General features: G+C 44.2%; 1 protein-coding gene across 6 annotated transcripts in view; it reads left to right on the forward strand.

Moving 5' to 3' along the window:
- ANK1 (ankyrin 1) overlaps nt 1–16,698 on the forward strand; it is a 229,642-nt gene that overhangs the window by 77,351 nt on the left and 135,593 nt on the right. Inside the window, exon 1 of one of the 6 annotated variants that reach the window (XM_056116808.1) lies at nt 12,535–12,576. The exons of the other annotated variants lie outside the window; for them this stretch is intronic. Coding sequence (XP_055972783.1) covers nt 12,550–12,576 — 27 coding nt within the window. The 5' untranslated portion in view covers nt 12,535–12,549. Of the gene's footprint in view, nt 1–12,534; nt 12,577–16,698 lie in introns of those variants that run through there. 6 annotated transcript variants of the gene reach the window in all.

Here is a 16,698-nt window from a genome sequence, read left to right on the forward strand (position 1 = left end):
TGAATCACTGTGAGGTACAATTACAGACTTACAAACTTCATGCTTGTATTTCAGTCATACAGTGGTTGAGTATCCATCCCTCCACCAGTGCCCATTTTCCACCACCAATTGTTCCAGCATCCCTCCCACCATCCCCACTCCGAACCCCCTCCCCACACTCTGCCTCTGTAGCAGGGCATTCCCTTTGCTCTTTCTCTCTCCTTTTGAGTGTTGTGGTTTGCAGTAGAGGTATTGAGTTCGGTCTATATTCTGCTTTCAGGGTGTGTCTTGCATCCCGAGCAGATCTTCCTAGTACCATTTACTTGGTGATCCCTTCTCTAACTGAGCTGCCTTTTCCCGCAGTATGTGAGTCCAGCTTCTAAGCTGTGGAGTAATCCTCCCAGTACTTACCTTTAATAATCTTGGGTCTTAGTCTCCCATTCTGTAACTTTATATTCCACAAATGAGTGCAAGTTTTTCTATGTCATTCCCTCTCTTTCTGACTCATTTCACTTAACATGATACTTTCCATGTTCATCCACCTATATGCAAACTTCATGACTTCATCTTTTCTAGCAGCTGCATATTATTCCATTGTGTAGATATACCAGAGTTTCTTTAGCCAGTTATCTGTTCTCAGGTATTTTCCAGACTCTGGTTATTGTAAACAGTGCTGCAGTGAACATACAAGAGCAGATATCATTTCAACTATACTTTTTTGCCTCTCCGGGATATATTCCCAGGAGTGGTATTACTGGGTCAAATGGGAGCTCAATTTCTAATTTTTTGAGAATCATCCATATTGTTTTCCAAAACGGCTGAATTAGTCGGTATTCCCACCAGCAGTGAAGGAGAGTCCCTTTCTCCCCACATCCACGCCAGCACCAGTTGTTTTTGGATATTAGTCTTTTACTATGTATTTTTACTGAATGACTGAATGCAGTCATTCTACATCTGTCCCTCTCCTTCTGACTCATTTCACTCAGCATGATACTCTCCATATCCATCCACTTATAAGCAGATTTCATGGCTTCATTTTTCCTAACAGCTACATAGTATTCCATTGTGTAGATACACCATAGTTTCTTTATCCATTCCTCTGTTCTTGGGCACTCAATTTTTTTTCCAGATTCTGGCTGTGGTGAATAGTTATTCAATGAACACAGGAGTGCAGATGGTGTTTCTTCTGTGTGTTTTTGGGCCCACAGGCTATATTCCCAGAAGTGGTGTTGTTGCTGGGTCAAACTGGAGCTCAATTTCTAGTTTTTTGAGAAACGTCCATATTGTTTTCCAAAAAGGAGGGTCCAGTCGACATTCTCACCAGCAATGAAGGAGAATTCCTTTTTCCCCACATCCATGTCAAAACTGGTTACTTTTGTTCTTCTGGATGTGTGCCAGTCTCTGTTTGTGAAATGATACCTCATTATTGTTTTGATCCGTATCTCCCTGGAGATTAGTGATGAAGAGCATTTTTTCATGTGCCTTTTGGCCATTCAGATTTCTTCTTTGAGAAAGTTTCTGTTCATTTCATCGCCCCATTTTGTGATGGGATTAGATGTTCTTTTCTTGTAGAGTTCAACCAGTGCTTTGTATATCCTTGATATTAACTCCTTGTCAGAAGGGTATTGGGTGAATATCCTTTCCCATTCTGTGGACTGTCTTTGTATCCTGGTCACTGTTTATTTTGAGGTACAGAAGCTTCTTAGTTTAAGATAGTCCCATTTGTTTATTTTTGCTTCCACTTGCTTGGTCAGTGGCGTTTCATCTTTGAAATACCTTTAGCTTCAATATTATGGAGGGATTTGCCGACCTTTTCTTCAATGTACCTTATGGGTTCAGATCTGATGTTGAGGTCTTTAATCCATTTAGATCTGACTTTTGTGCATGGTGTTAAGTAGATGTCTGAGCCCATTTTTTTGCATGTAGCTGTCCAGTTTTGCTAGCACCATTTGTTGAAGAGGTTTTTCTTGTTCCACTTCATATTTCTTGCTCCCTTGTCAAAGATTAAACGATCATGTATTTGAGGGTGTGTGTAAGGATATTCAGCCCTATTCCATTGGTCTGTGGATCTGTCTTTATTCCAATACCATACTGTTTTAATTATTACCATTTTGTAGTACACTTTGAAGTTGGGGAAGGTGATGCCTCCCATCATTCCCTTCCTCCCCTCAGAATTGCTTTCGGTATTTGTGAGGGCTTATTGTTCCATATAAATTTCAGGAGTGTTTGATCAGTTTCTTTGAAAAATGTCATGGGTATCCTTATAGGGATTACATTGAAATGTATAATGCTTTGGGGAGTATTGCGATTTTGACAATGTTAATTCTCCCAATCCATAAGCAGGAGATGTGTTTCCATTTCCTCATATCCTCTTTTATTTCTTGAAGTAATATTTTGTAGTTTTCTTTGTACGGGTCCTTTACCTCCTTAGTGAAGCTGACTCCAAGGTACTTGATTTTCTGAGGCATGATTGTGAACGGGATTGTTTTTTCCATATCATTTTCTACTCTCTCATTATTTGCATATAGGAAAGCCATGAACTTTTGGGTGTTGATTTTATAACCTGCAACTATACTATATAAGTCTATTGTTCCTAGGACCTTCTTTGTAGAGATTATATACTTAAAGAAAATTAGAAGGAGTCAATACTCTGCACGGCTATGCCCAGCAATTAGAGTTACAGTGTAAATGTTCGTCATGGAGCTGCCTGCCATATCCGTGGCACCACTGATAATAGATAGTCATGTTTTGCAAATACTGCTCCAGAGAGCTTTTATCACTATTAAAAATCCATCTCATCAATTAGATAAAGAAATTCTTCAGATGCAATACCCTTATCATTGGGCACTACCCAAGAAAGAGCTCTTGGGAATCAAGCCAACCATCAGAATTTTTGTCATAATTGTTCAGAAATCTGTCTTTTGCAACAAGTATCCAGTTTGGATTTTCATTTGTCGTTGGATCCTGCCTGTGGTCACCAAGAAATTCTTCCAAACTAAAACTATTCATTGCCATTTTTGTCATATTTATTTAAAGCCTCTTGAATAACAGATTTCATCGTATAATCAAGTTCTTCCAGATGCTCCAAGGCAATGCGTTCTTCAAGATTCCAAGCAGGAGCAGAATCTTGGTCAGCATTTTCAAATCTTATTTTTTTAATGAAGTTGCCTACAAGACTCCCCTTCTGCCTGATGCAGAGCAGAAGTCTCTCCCAAGCCGTCACCAGCCAGACAGTACACCTGAGTGTAGTACTCAGCCCCTGAGTTGTGACCATCACCATTTTCACAGTATTCAACATTTTGTTGTTTCATTTCTAGAATTGCTAATGTTTAAAGACACCTGGATCCAGTTGCAGAAGAGAAGTCACTTGCCCTTATCACTGACTTCAGCCTTCAGTGCTGCTTTTCTGTGTGGAATTAACATAGTCACCTACTTCTTCCAGGCCACCCGGCAGCACCTGCAAGTCTGTGGAAGTGGGCTCAGTGCTAGCCCAGCAGAATAGCAGTGTCTGTGTGGCCTGGGTGGGCCCAGGCCGGGACACAGAGAGACAAGGAGGTTAGTAGGCTGACTCACAGCGGTTGGCTTCGGACCTGCCGAGAGAGAAAGCAGGCGGTGGGCTGCAGCCACAGTTCCGTGGACTCTCACTGACAGATGCTGGGTCATAACTGTGGTCCTAACTCCAAGAGTTCAGTGTCAATATCTGAGAATGTTACCTCCGCAGTTTCAAAGGATTTAGTACATCCTTTCAGGGGTCAGATGTCTAGACTATTTTCTCTTCTCCCTCCCTTCCTCCCTCCCTCCCTCCTTCTCTCCTTTTATTCCTTTTTTTATAGGGCTGGCTTACCTGGCCATGTTTAAGGATTACTCCTAACTCTATGCTCAGGAACCACTCCTGTTAGTGCTTGAACCCAGGTGCAAGGCAAGCATCCTGCCACAGTAATCACTCTCACGCATCTTTTCTTTTCTGTCTGGACCTCACTCAGCTGTACTGAGGGAACCATGTGATGCCAGGATCTAACCTAAAGTTCCCACATACAAAGCATATATAGCAGCGCTCTGGACCATCTCTCTGACCCAAAACCATTTTCACAATGCTCAGATATTATTATTGCCTTTTCACTCTCATTCTACCACTAGCATAAAGAATATAAAAAGTTCATTGATTGTCAATGAAATTCTACACTGGTGAAGGGATGGGTGTTTCATCATTGTATGACTGAGACTTAAACCCAAAAGCTTTATAACTTCTCTCACGGTGATTCAAGATATAAATTTATAAAAAATGAAAAAAAAATAAGGTGGAGTTTATGCCCAATTCAATCAGCCTAATCAATAGCTGAAAAATTAGCAGTACTCCTACATTTTAAAAAAGTATCTATGGGGGCTGGAGCAATAGCACAGAGGGTAGGGCGTTTGCCTTGCACACGGCCGACCTGAGTTCGATTCCCAGCATCCCATATGGTGCCCTGAGCACTGCCAGGGGTGACTCCTGAGTGCAGAGCCAGGAGTGACCCCTGTGCATCGCCAGGTGTGACCCAAAAAGCAAAAAAAAAAACAAAAAAACAAAAAAAAGTATCTAAAAAAAAAGTATCTATAGTTATAACTAGTATTAGAGGGAAAAAAACTAACTGGAGTTCTCAATTACTTTTCGTTGTAAAAAGAGTTCCAAGACCAAAAGTTTGAGATCCTCTATCTAAATCTGATAGAATGAGTAGCAATCTACCAATGAATTAATTTTTAAAATTTATCCTCTTAAATTTTAATTCTTCCAACTCTTTATGTTTCAGTACTTTAGTTAGTTGTGCTGATAACCAGGGGTTGCATACACCCCTGGCTTGCACAGTTTCAGCTATGGTGGTCACCCAAGGCCGCGCACCAAGCTGTACTCAGTCATGGTGCTCACCAAGGTTGCCATATTTTAAGGGGAAAAAAATAAGGAAAAAAAAAAGAAAAAAAAGGAATGAGGTCACCTCTTTTAGTGTTTAGTATTTTTTCTAAATGCAAAAATGTTGCAATGCTGAGTAGTTAAAAATGTATGCAGCTTAAGAGAAGGAGAATAGGTTTTCAGAGTCTGGAATATGTTCTAAAAATATTGATCTCTTAACAAAGCACTCTGAAGAAAACACAACATTGAATGAAGCAAGTTGGTAGTCTCCTTCCCATATAGCTACGCATCCTGTGGAAATGACTTGCTGACTAGCTGATTTTACAGATAATCAACCCTCTCATCATGGATGAACCATTACAGAAAACAGAAAAGGAAGGAAATTATCCAATTCATCTGATGAGTTTAATATAACATACTAAGAAAAGTGAAGCTATGCCTGGGAAAATGACTCCAAGGGCTGAAGCATATGAGTGGCACACGAGAACCTGGCTTCCATCTATGGCACCACATGGTACTTCTGGGCATGTGGTACCATGGGGCAGTCCCTGAATAACTCAGGGTGTGACCCCAAAACAAACCGAAACACAACTGAAGATAACATGAAGAAAAAATAGGCTAGTCTGGTGGTTTTAAAATACGTCCACAAATTCTTTTATCATCCCTGTGACAACGCCCTTGCCCTTGAGTGTTAACTGAACATGATTATCTATTTGCAGCATGTAGAACCTGCTAGAAGTGATGGGGGTGATACAGACCAGGTTGTAGAAGACTTCTCCCTCTCTTTCTCGATAGCTCTGGAGAAATGTACCTGCCACATAATGAGGATACTCAAGTAATCCTCTTGAGAGGTCTATGTGCTGAGAAATTAAAGCCTTGCACCATTAGTCCTGTTAAATCAGCTATTGGAGGGTCTTGAACATGGAGCCTGAGCCCCAGTGCCAGCAGATTGTGGCCTGAGAGATAGGACTAAGATTTACTGCCACTCGCTAAGAGACCCTGAGCCAGATAATGCAGATAAGTTGTTTCTGAATTCTTAAACACGAAGACCTTGTGAAGTGAAAACTTTGCATATATTTTAAATCATTAAAATTTTGGAGTACTTTTTAAAATATAGGTTGGAATAAATTTATACAACCAATGTAACTATGAGTCCCAAAATATCATATAAAATCTCACAGGTCTAATTCAGGGATGCTACATTAAAAGTATTGTATTATTGACCAAGTAGTATTTAACCCAGGAATAGAAAGAAGAGTCTGCATTAGAAGAATCTGTTAATGTAGTTTGCCACCTTTACAGAAAAAAAGAATAACATCCTTGCATATTTTTATTTTTTATTTTGGGCTGGAATGATAGCAGAGTGGGTAGGGCATTTGCCTTGCAGTACCCAACCCGGGTTCGATTCCTCCAGCCCTCTCGGAGAGCCCGGCAAGCTATGGAGAGTATCCCACCTGCACAGCAGAGCCTGGTAAGCTCCCTGTGGCATATTTGATATGCCAAAAACAGCAGCAACAAGTCTCGCAATGGAGACTTTACTGGTGCCCGCTTGAGCAAATCGAACAATGGGAGGACAGTGCTACAGTGCTACTGCTACATTTTGGGACCACAATGGCTCTGCTGGGGGCTTTTTCCTAGCTCTGCCCACAGGGATCACTCCTGGCAGAGCTTGAAGGATCAAATGAGATGCTGGGGATTGAACCTGGGTCGGCCACTGCAGGCAAGTACCCTACCTACTGTACTATCCTTTGACCCCAAGAATAACATCTTAAATTTAAACACTTATAATTTAAAAACTTTAATGAACTGGAACTAGAAAGTAATCAGGTATTTACCAAAAATCTATGGAAGTATCACATTTAATGATGATACTTTAAAAGCTGTTCCATTTAAGCCAGCAACTTGATAAATATGCTGATATGACTACTTCCATTCATCACTGTTTAAGATCTCTTACTCAATGTAATAAGTTAAGAAAAGAAAAGAATTAGCAAGTTGTAAAAGAGACAGTATGTATTTATTTAAAGAGAAAAATCAGAGCAAATTATGGTACAAACTATTATAACTAATAGAATAACAAATTTTACCTATTGTAAGGTAAAAATATTCCTATATATCATAATAATGAGCTAAAATATAATTCAGAAAAATATATAATAATAGCATTGGATTATGAATATCAAAGGATAAATCTAATAAAAATGGACAAGATCTTTTATGGGAAAGTTAGAAAGCATTATTAAAGACTTAAATATATATATAAACTGTGAGATATAGATATAATCAGAAGACTCAATACATAAAGTTGTCAGTTTTCTTGAAATTTACTGACAAATTCTGTGAAATTGCAATCAAAATGCCTACCAAAAAATAGGTTCTTTTTGGTGGTATCTTCCTAAAATGTGCCTGAAAAAAACAAAGGACCAAGAAAAGCTTTGACACTACAGAAGAAAAAAAGCATGGTGACTAATGCCATTGGTTAAGGGACTGTAAAACAATATTATACTTATGATAATGCAGTATGAAGATAGTGCAGTGCTGGCACAGAGACAGCTGCACAGGACAGCTGGTGATAGGAGAGAAGCCACCCAGCCCTTCATCCATGGAGACTGAAGGTAGGAAGTAGAGGGGCAGCACTCTGTGGAGAAAGGAAAGCTACTCAATAAAGGGTGTGAGGATATCTGAAGGCCTAGATAGAAACTTGCAACTCTTAACTCATGCCATACCCCCAAATGAGCCAGGCATATTTAAAGAGCTAGAAATGGCAATTAATATGCCATGCTTATTCCATAAAATACTTACAAACAGGAAAATAGGTTTATGTACTCAAAAGAAAAGTTTTTAAACATGACCAAGAAGGGCTGGAGCGATAGCACAGCAGGTAGGGCGTTTGCCTTGCACGCAGCCAACATGGCCAACCTGAGTTCGAGTCCTCCGCCCCTCTCGGAGAGCCCGGCAAGCTACTGTGAGAGTATCTCGCCTGCACGACAAAGCCTGGCAAGCTCCTCGTGATGTATTCAATATGCCAAACACAGTTACAACAAAGTCTCACGATGGAGACATTACTGGGCCCGCTCGAGCAAATCAATGAACAACGGGAGGACCGTGAACATGACCAAGAAAATTTAAGCCAGAAAAGATTTGATGACATGGAAATGGACAACTTTTCTTCACTAAACCCACTATATTAAAAAATGAACAGATAAGCAACACATTGAGAGCAGCAAATTTGCAAGGCACGTAACTGAGAAATGATCGATGTTCATATTGTGTAGAGAATGCGCATACCTCATTGAAAAAGACTAGCAACACAAATGGACAAAAGGTTTATCAGAAGTTTTATAGAAGATACAAAATAAGGGACTGGAGACATAGAACAGCGGGCAAGGCACTTTCTTGGCATGTGCCGGGGCCCGGCTCTATCCCCAACACCCTACACGGCCTCCTGAGCCCCACCAAGAATGATCCCTGAGCACCAAGCCAGGAGTAAACCCTCAGCACCATTGGTTGTGACTCCAAACAAAAAATAAATAAATTTATCAAAATAACCCTTCAAAGATACAATACAAGCAGTCAGTAAACCTGTGAATAGATACGTAACCTCATTAATTACCAAGGAAATGTAAATTTGGGGACATACATGACTCTGTGGCTCAGGAATCACTCCTGGCATAGCTTGGGGGAACATAGGTGGTGCCAGGGATGGAATTGGATCAGCTGAGAACAATGTAAGCACCTTACCCACTATACTCTCATGGGCCCAGAAATGCAAGTTTAAGCCATCATGTCACTCTAGCTTATACCCTTTAGACTGACAAAATATATCTGATGATTTCAAGTGCTAATGAGTTTGAAGAGCACATGCCTACACATCCTCTTTTTGAGAGTGCATACTGAACAGCCACGTTCCAAACAACTTGGTAAAAACATCGAGTAAAGCTGGAGATGTATATACATCACAATTTAGTGGTTCCACTCCTGTCTGCACGCATACCAGAAGAATGCAGCCCCCTGCACCAGGAAGATTTTATAAAATGGTTCATCGCAGCACTATTCCAATAGTTGAAAGCTGTAGATGGTGTGAGTTCCTCAGCAGTAACATGGATAAATACTTATGGTACCTGCAGGCAAGGGAACGCTGCCCAGCAGACATTGAAGATCCACACAGAAGCTTGAGCATGAATAGGACAGAGTGGAAGGGCTGCTGAGCGGTAGGGAAGTTGAGGGGAGTTGCTGTGTCTTCATAATCTTCTAAAACCTGGGTTTGTGTCCTGCCCCTTTTTTGTGGGGGGGGGGGGGCCACAACCAGAGATGCTCAGGAGGGATGCTCCTGGCTCTGTGCTCACGAGTTGCTCCTGGGGACCAAATCCAGACTTCCTACTTGCAAGCATGTGCTCAGCTCGAGCCATTCCCCTGTCCTTGTTTTGTGCTTCTGTGTCAGACCAGCGCTTGTGGATCCTTGTCAAGGTAGAAAGTGTGATTGGAGCAGGGCATATGGCTGAGAGGGGTAGGACATTGCCCTCCCCGGCTCCAGGCTCCCAAGTTCGGTCCCGACACAGCACCACAGGCCATGGTGCTGGTTGCCTAGACATTGGGTTGGGTTGGGTCAACCCCAACTTGCAGGAGATACCCTGTTTAGAAAAGAGTAAAAGAAAGAATGTGATTGTTTGGCAGAGAACGGTGAAAGCTTGTGAGAGCAATTTAACCCTTCAACTCACATTACAAAACTTGTCCTGGTAATCTTCTGAAGCCTGGGTTTGTGTCCTTCCTCTTTTTTGTGTGGGGGAGGGGGCACAACCAAAGATGCTCAGGAGGGATGCTCCTGGCTCTGTGCTCATGAGTTGCTCCTGGGGACCAAATCTAGACAAACAGTGGTCTTGGCAGCCTCATCTCTGCTTCCCATCTGCTCCTGATGCCGGAAGTCATGCCACAACGGGACTCCGAGCGCCATCTTTGCGCACACAGCAGCGATGAGTCCTGGAGGGCACCTCAGCATCAGAGATTTCTCTGGGCCCCATAGCAAGCCAATTTCACCAGGGCACCCCAGATGTAACAGGTGCAATCTCCCTGCCTTCTTCAGATGGAATCCTGGAGACCATGAGCTTACACAAGCAAGGCCCTGGTATGTGGCTTTCAGGACTAAATCTCCAAACTGCATGGCGGCAGTGGAACTGGGCAGTCCCTCCCCGGCTCCCTGTCCACTACTGATGCCAGAAATCACGTCCACAGCCCACCCCTGGGCGCCATCTTGGCACACCAACAGCCTGGGCCCAGGAACTCCAAATTGTATCCCCAAATGGAATAGATCCATAAAGAGATGTCTCTGGAACCCAACCATTTATAATCTTCTGAAGTCTTGGTTTGTATCCCACCCCTGTTTTGTGGGGGGCCACAACCAGAGATGCTCATTTCAGAATTTCAGAAGCACGGCCGTGTAAGCCTCTCGTGATATGCAAAATGAGCAATGGAAAATAAGTGATCTAGCATCTGTCCCTGGAAGGCAGGCTTGAATAGTGATGGGAAAATTCGAGCAAAATATACTGCCCCAAAATAAGAGAGAGAGTATCTGAGGCAATTGTCTGCCATAGAGGCAAGATAAAGACTGGGGGTGGGGAGGATACTGGGGACTCTGGTGGTGGAAAGTTTGCACTGGTGGAGGGATGGGTGTTCGATCATTGTATGGCTGAATCTCAAACATGAAAGCTTTATAGCTCTATCTCATGGTGGTTCAATAAAAGAGTTAAAAAAAAACAGTGGTCCTAAGTACTCATGCAGCTGTGAGGCTTAGAAACCACCTGACCTGCACAGTTCACTTTAGCCTGTCTCATCGGCTTCCCCGTGTGTGCTGGACCTTTCCTGACATTGCCTGGAGGGGCCATGGACTAAGTTAAATTTTGCACCTGCTGGTTCTTGGCTATGCTGAGTGGCAGAAGTTTCAGAACTTGGGAACTTGATGAGGTACTGTCTTGTCCTGAGATTTCTACACAAGGGCCTCGAAGATTCAAGCCTGCCTACCTGTGCACCTTTGCCAAAGATTTGCTTTTGTAGTAACTAGAAGATGCCTTTCCAGAAGAACATCTGCTAAACCATCCTCACATTCCATGCTTATTTGTTAAAATTTTCACCTCAGAGCTGAGGAATGCTGAGGGCATATCTATTGTTTCTGTTCTGCCCTGGATAGCAAAATGGCAGTCTGCTGTTCTCACCCTGCAGATGACAACCGTGGACTCTTCCAGGAGTCGTCACTGAACTCTGTGCTAGTTCCATTGATTTCAGGTTCATTCCTAAGTCTGACGGAGGTGGAGGAAGCCAAAGCAGACCACTTGTTTGGAGGCAACGTTGTCTGAAATCCTGCCTCGTGGTACTTTTCACATTTTAAACCATCTTTTTGACCTCCTTAAAAAATAAAAAGTAAATTTCTTGGAATTCTGTGCTTTAAAATATGTCCTAAGACATTGTGTTTGGTGGCTGTGGCAGTTATTTCGTGACCTATCCTAGTGCCCCTGGTGCTGGGAAGGCCCATCAGCAGCGGGGCTCCAGCTCTGTGGAAACAGTCTGAGACGGAGCGGGCCTCTGGGCATGACCCGGCAGTTGGATGCACAGCAGGGCCTCTCTGACTCTGAAGAAAAGCCAGACAGCCAGATGCTGTGGTTCAGGAGAAGTGGGTGATGCTCAGGTCATGTGGGGGAGCCAGAGAGACCCTTTCGGAGAAGACTGAATTCCAGTTATCTGCATACTGCTGTGAATGAAGACATGGTCACCCCACTGCCGCCAGGGACCTGGCCAGGCGAGATCATGCCCAGGCCTCGGAGCTGCTGCACTGCTGACTCCTTGTTCCAGTGCGTGGGATCAGACCTTCCCCCACCAGCTGCCAGCTGCTATTCCGAGGCCGCTCATCCCACTGTAATGTGGACAGATGTAAGAAAGCTCATGTGTGTCAGTGCAGGAGCGTGGCCTGGGCGGGCCCCCAGCTCACTGGAAGCTGTGTTGGGGCTCTGTCCCCAACCCCTCCCATCCAGCCTCTGTTTGCTGGTGACTCACCTCTAGTACCCAGGAATGTTGTTATTTTTGTCCCAGTGTTGTTGAGATTGTGCCCAGATTCCCCAGACATCAGCATTCGAGAGGGCAGCCCCCGTGGAAGCCCTGGAAAGGTGGTGGGTTCCAGGTGGCACCCTGCAGACATGGAATTATGTGAGCAGAGCACGGCCAGCTCACGGACACTGGCTCCACCATGGAAGGAAGGAAGCCCTCACTGTCGTCTCCTTGAGGAAGTCTGGCCTGTAGAGGACTCCTGCACCCCATCTCGGCAGCTTGATGGGGGAGCAGCAGACCAGAGGTGCTCCCTCTGCTATTCCTCTGGCACAGTTCCAAGAGGGGCTGGTTCTGCTTTGCTTGGTGGGGAAGGAGTGAGTGCATTGGCTGGCCCCAGCGTTGAGCGGGAGCAGCTCAAGGTGTTGCTGTAATCTTGGAACCCCAGGTGGGCGTCTCCTCTCTGCCTGTGTGCTGAGCACTCTGCTAGCCAGATAGCTCGCCTCTGCTGCAGATAAGGCCCATCTGGGAGCCCGGGCTGTGGCCGCTGGGCCCAGATGTCCTCGACCCAGCAGAGGTACGGGGCCTCCAGAGGTTCCAGCTGCTACTTCAGTGACCCACCGCCAACCATCTGAGGGAGTCTGGTGGGGACCGGCATGCCCTGTCCCATGGGCTTCTTCAAAGTGAGTTCTGATCAGCTGCTGGGAGGGGAGGGCGTGCAGGGAAGGGGTCGACGGGGCATGAAGGGCTCACCCCGCCGCACAGCCCGCTCTGACCTCCACTCTAACATCAGTGTGTCTTTTCTTTGTCCCTGAAGGCAGAGCATGTGGCCTCTCCTTGACTCGATTAATTCAGTTCCTATTTTTTATAGCCTCAGATTCGCTGTCAAATTGAGTTCCGCCTACCTAGGTCTCTGACTTATAAATAATAAATAAATTTATTTAATCTCTGCTTTAGGTACTGGGTAAGAATAATCGTTGGATTCTGTTTGGTCTATTAGGATTTCTCAGCTTTCCGTTGCTCTTCTGAGCAATGCATTTTTCAGGCCTGTCATCGCAAGCTGGAAGGAGGCTGGGTGCCCGGGAGACCACAGCTGGGGGAGTGCGGGTAGAGGATTTGGATCACGCCTATTTTAAAGGGATATATTTACTCAAAGAGCCACAAAAACCTGTCACTCATTGCTACACCTTCTTCATTCTTGAAAAACTAAAATTTGAATTTATGTTGCTAAATAACCAGAAGGCAGAAAGTCTAAGAAAAAGGACTTTAAAGCATCAGAGTAGCTCTGGGATACAAGGTTTGATAGAGATATATATAAATCTATGTACCTACCTATATTTCTGTGTGGAGGGACTGAACCCAGGTTCTCACATACAAGGCATTTGTTTTTCCATTGATTATCTTGGGCCTGATGGGTTTTTTATTGATTGGTTTGTGGGCCACACCCGGTGATGCTCAGGGTCCTCCAGGGACCATGTGGTGGTGGTTGTTAGATCTGGGCTTCTGGCACTCGAGGCAGCCCTCTGAGCCATCTCCCCAGCTCCCTGGTGGGTATCTCACAAGTGATAATAGAGCTTTGCAAGGGTGCCCCAGCTCCCAGGGGTTGTTCTGGTATCCTGTGTGGGCTGAGGCAGGGCCTAGAGCTGGCTCAGGCCACACTCAGAGGGACCCTGTATGGTCAGCAGAAAGAAAGTCTTCTCTTCAAGCCATCCAAGTAGCTGGTGCTTGGGGAGAGAGGAAGTGGGAAACTCTGGATTCGACATCTTCACATTTGCCTTTCCAAGTGCTTGATGCTCCCTGCCACAGGAAGGGGAAGCCCCATCTGCTTTGGTCTCTGCCTGCAGCTTGGGGCTGGGGGAATCAGTGGAGCTCTCAAGGCAAGCCTGGGCCCAGGCTCTAGCAGAGCTAGGGAACTGCCTTTGTTCTCTTTCACGTCTTAGAGTTCTCTTATTTACTCTGGTTTTGGCAGAATATTGAATAAAGCGTTGTATTTAATTAGTTAGGTAGATTAGATTAGATGATAAAGCGAGAATAGACTCTGAATAGACTCTTCAGACTCAAACACAAGCCTTAGGATTTTTTTTTAATTTTTTTAATTGAATCACCATGAGATAGTTACAAAGCTCTCATGATTGAGTTTCAGTCATACAATGATGGAACACCCATTCCTCCAAGAGTGCACATTTTCCACCCCTACCCCATCACACCCTCTGCCTCTATGGCAGACAATTTCCTTCTTACTCTCTCTACTTTTGGGCATTATTGTTTACAATACAGATACTGAGAGGCCATCATGTCTAGTCCTTTATCTACTTTCAGCACACATCTCCCATCCCGAGCCATCCCTCCAACCAAGCCTTAGGTTTTGCAGGAACAAGGAATGGCTTATGAAAAAAAAAATTTTTCTGCATCTCAATTGCTTGATCTGGGAATGGGTCTATGGTGAGGAGAACATTAGACAAAGGTTTGGGGTGTGTTTCTATGAGCAGAGTCACAGAAACTCAGCTTACCTGCACCTGGAGGATCTATTATAATTTGTTTTTAAATTCAACTTACCAACCCTTAGCCCAAATTGGCCAGTGTCATTGCAAAATCAGCTGCCATATTTTGAGTTTAATCTACTGAGAAGATATTAGAATAACAGGTGGTGTTTTGTTATTGTTAAGAAAATTTTTTAGGGAGCGGAGCAATAGTACAGTGAGGAGGTGTTTGTGTTTCACATGTCCGACTTGGCTTTGATCCCCAGCATCCCTGAGCACTGCCAGGAGTGATTCCTGAGTGCAGAGCCAGGAGTAACCCCTGAGCATCGCTGGGTGTGACCCAAAAAGAAAAATAGTTTAAAAAAAAGAAAGAAAAAAATTTAAAAGATACTAGGCAGTTCTTATAGGTAAAGAAATGGGAAAAGCTTAGCCTCAAGATCTGCCCACCGACATTCCTTATGGCGGGTTGTGTCCGGCTTGGCAGGACACTGGGAATATTACAGTGATCACTGTGGACGTCCTCAGCCTGGGGCTTTCCACTCTAGCAGGGGAGAGAGAGGGAACAAAGCCAAGACAACTGAGTGGTGTAGCTTGGCGGCAGATTGAGGCCCCAGGTTCCATCTCCAGCACAACACAGGCACAACATAAAAGACAAAAAACAAATCAAAAACCCATCAAGATAACTGAATACTTAAAAAATAAGAATTTCTCTGGGAGGGGCTGAGTGTTGGGAGGGCAAGCGTGAGGACTCTGGGAAGCAGCCCAGTCCACATGGCTGGTGTTTCTCAGAGTCAGCGTGGCCATTAAGCAGGATTAAAAATTGATGTAAACAAGAAAAAAATTCATGCAAGAACTATAACTATTAAACTTTATTGATTATCAGGAGCTACAGGCTTCTCAGTTGATGTGAATTTCTCCTTTGACCTGAGAAACTATTTGGCATATTTGCATATACTGTTCTTGCCAGACTCCTAGTACTGGGAGACTTTTTTTTCCTGCTGGTCCAGTTGTAATTGGGCCTCTGGTACTTGGGTTGACAGGTTTCTTATGTCTAACTGCTAATGATTTTATTCAAAATTTTATTATACTTGGGGGAGAACCTTTTTTGGGGGAGACAGCAGTTAAGTATGTTATAAATCCTGAAAAATGTGATGATCTTGGCTAGTAGGACTCTTAGAAATGAATAATGACTGTTTTTTTTTTGTTTTGTATTTTCCGAACCAAACCCATTTTTGAGTAAAGACTTCAAAGAGGTGGGGAAGTCTGCAATGCACAACTCTGGAGGGAGAGGTAGCAGAAACTGCATGCGCAAAGTCCCTGGGGCTGGTGTGTGAGGGGATGGAAAGAGTGGCTGGAACAATGAGGAGGGCAGAGCAGCGGGCAGTGAAGAGACTATGGGAGGGAAATACTGGGCAGGGGCCAGGGAGCAAACCACAGGTGACCATGCGGTTGTGAGGACAAAGCCTTTACCCTAAGTGGAACAAGACACATTAAGTAGTCTTGGAGTCAAGCAAGTCAGATGGCTGGACTGCACCCTTTTCCTATGAGCTCCTAGAACCTTTGATTCTGTTTGGTTGTTTGTTTTGGACATTGCTGGGGACCGAACTCAGGGGCTCACACATCCGAGGCGAATGCCTTTGGCTGCGCTAAACTCTCAGGGACAAGCCACCCTTCAGAAACACCCCAGGCGGGGTAGCAAATGAGATGTCACTGGCCGTAGCACTGTCCCCAGTTACTTACTTTTCTCAGGCAATAAGTTCATTATTTCTTTGGGGGGGGAGGGTGTTTAGGGGCGTGGGTACACCATGGGATCTGGGGATCCTCCTGTGGTGCTCGAGAGACCAAGATCAAGCCAGAAAGTATGTGGTAAGGGAACAATAAATGGTCAAAATTGTGGGAACTGGAGATTTTGTGATAGAAACGAGCCTATCCAGGAGGGAGTGGTTGCCCGCAGGGCCCCTGGGACACTGGTGGGGGGAGGTGCAGTGTTGAAATCATGTATGCGTGAAAAGTGTAATGAGAAATATTGTAAATCCTTGTACCTTGATAAAAATGCTTTAAAAACCCTCCATATATGTACAGCCTATGCAGGGCTGGTTGTTACATGGTTTTTCAGAGATTTCCAGCCATACACGGGTATTGATACACCCTCTTCCTCACACTCTCCAATTTAATGAGAAAATAAGTAGTACCACAGATGATCCTTACTTTAAACATCACCCTGGATGAAATCAGAAAGAAATGGAGCCAGTGTAAAATCACAGTTCATGTGCGACGCTGCCGTCAGCTTTCTGGCTGCTGCTAGGCCTCCCTCGGAAGCGACAG

This window comes from Sorex fumeus, unplaced genomic scaffold (genome assembly GCF_029834395.1).
Source record: "Sorex fumeus unplaced genomic scaffold, SorFum_2.1 ptg000033l, whole genome shotgun sequence".
Lineage (NCBI taxonomy): Eukaryota > Metazoa > Chordata > Mammalia > Eulipotyphla > Soricidae > Sorex > Sorex fumeus.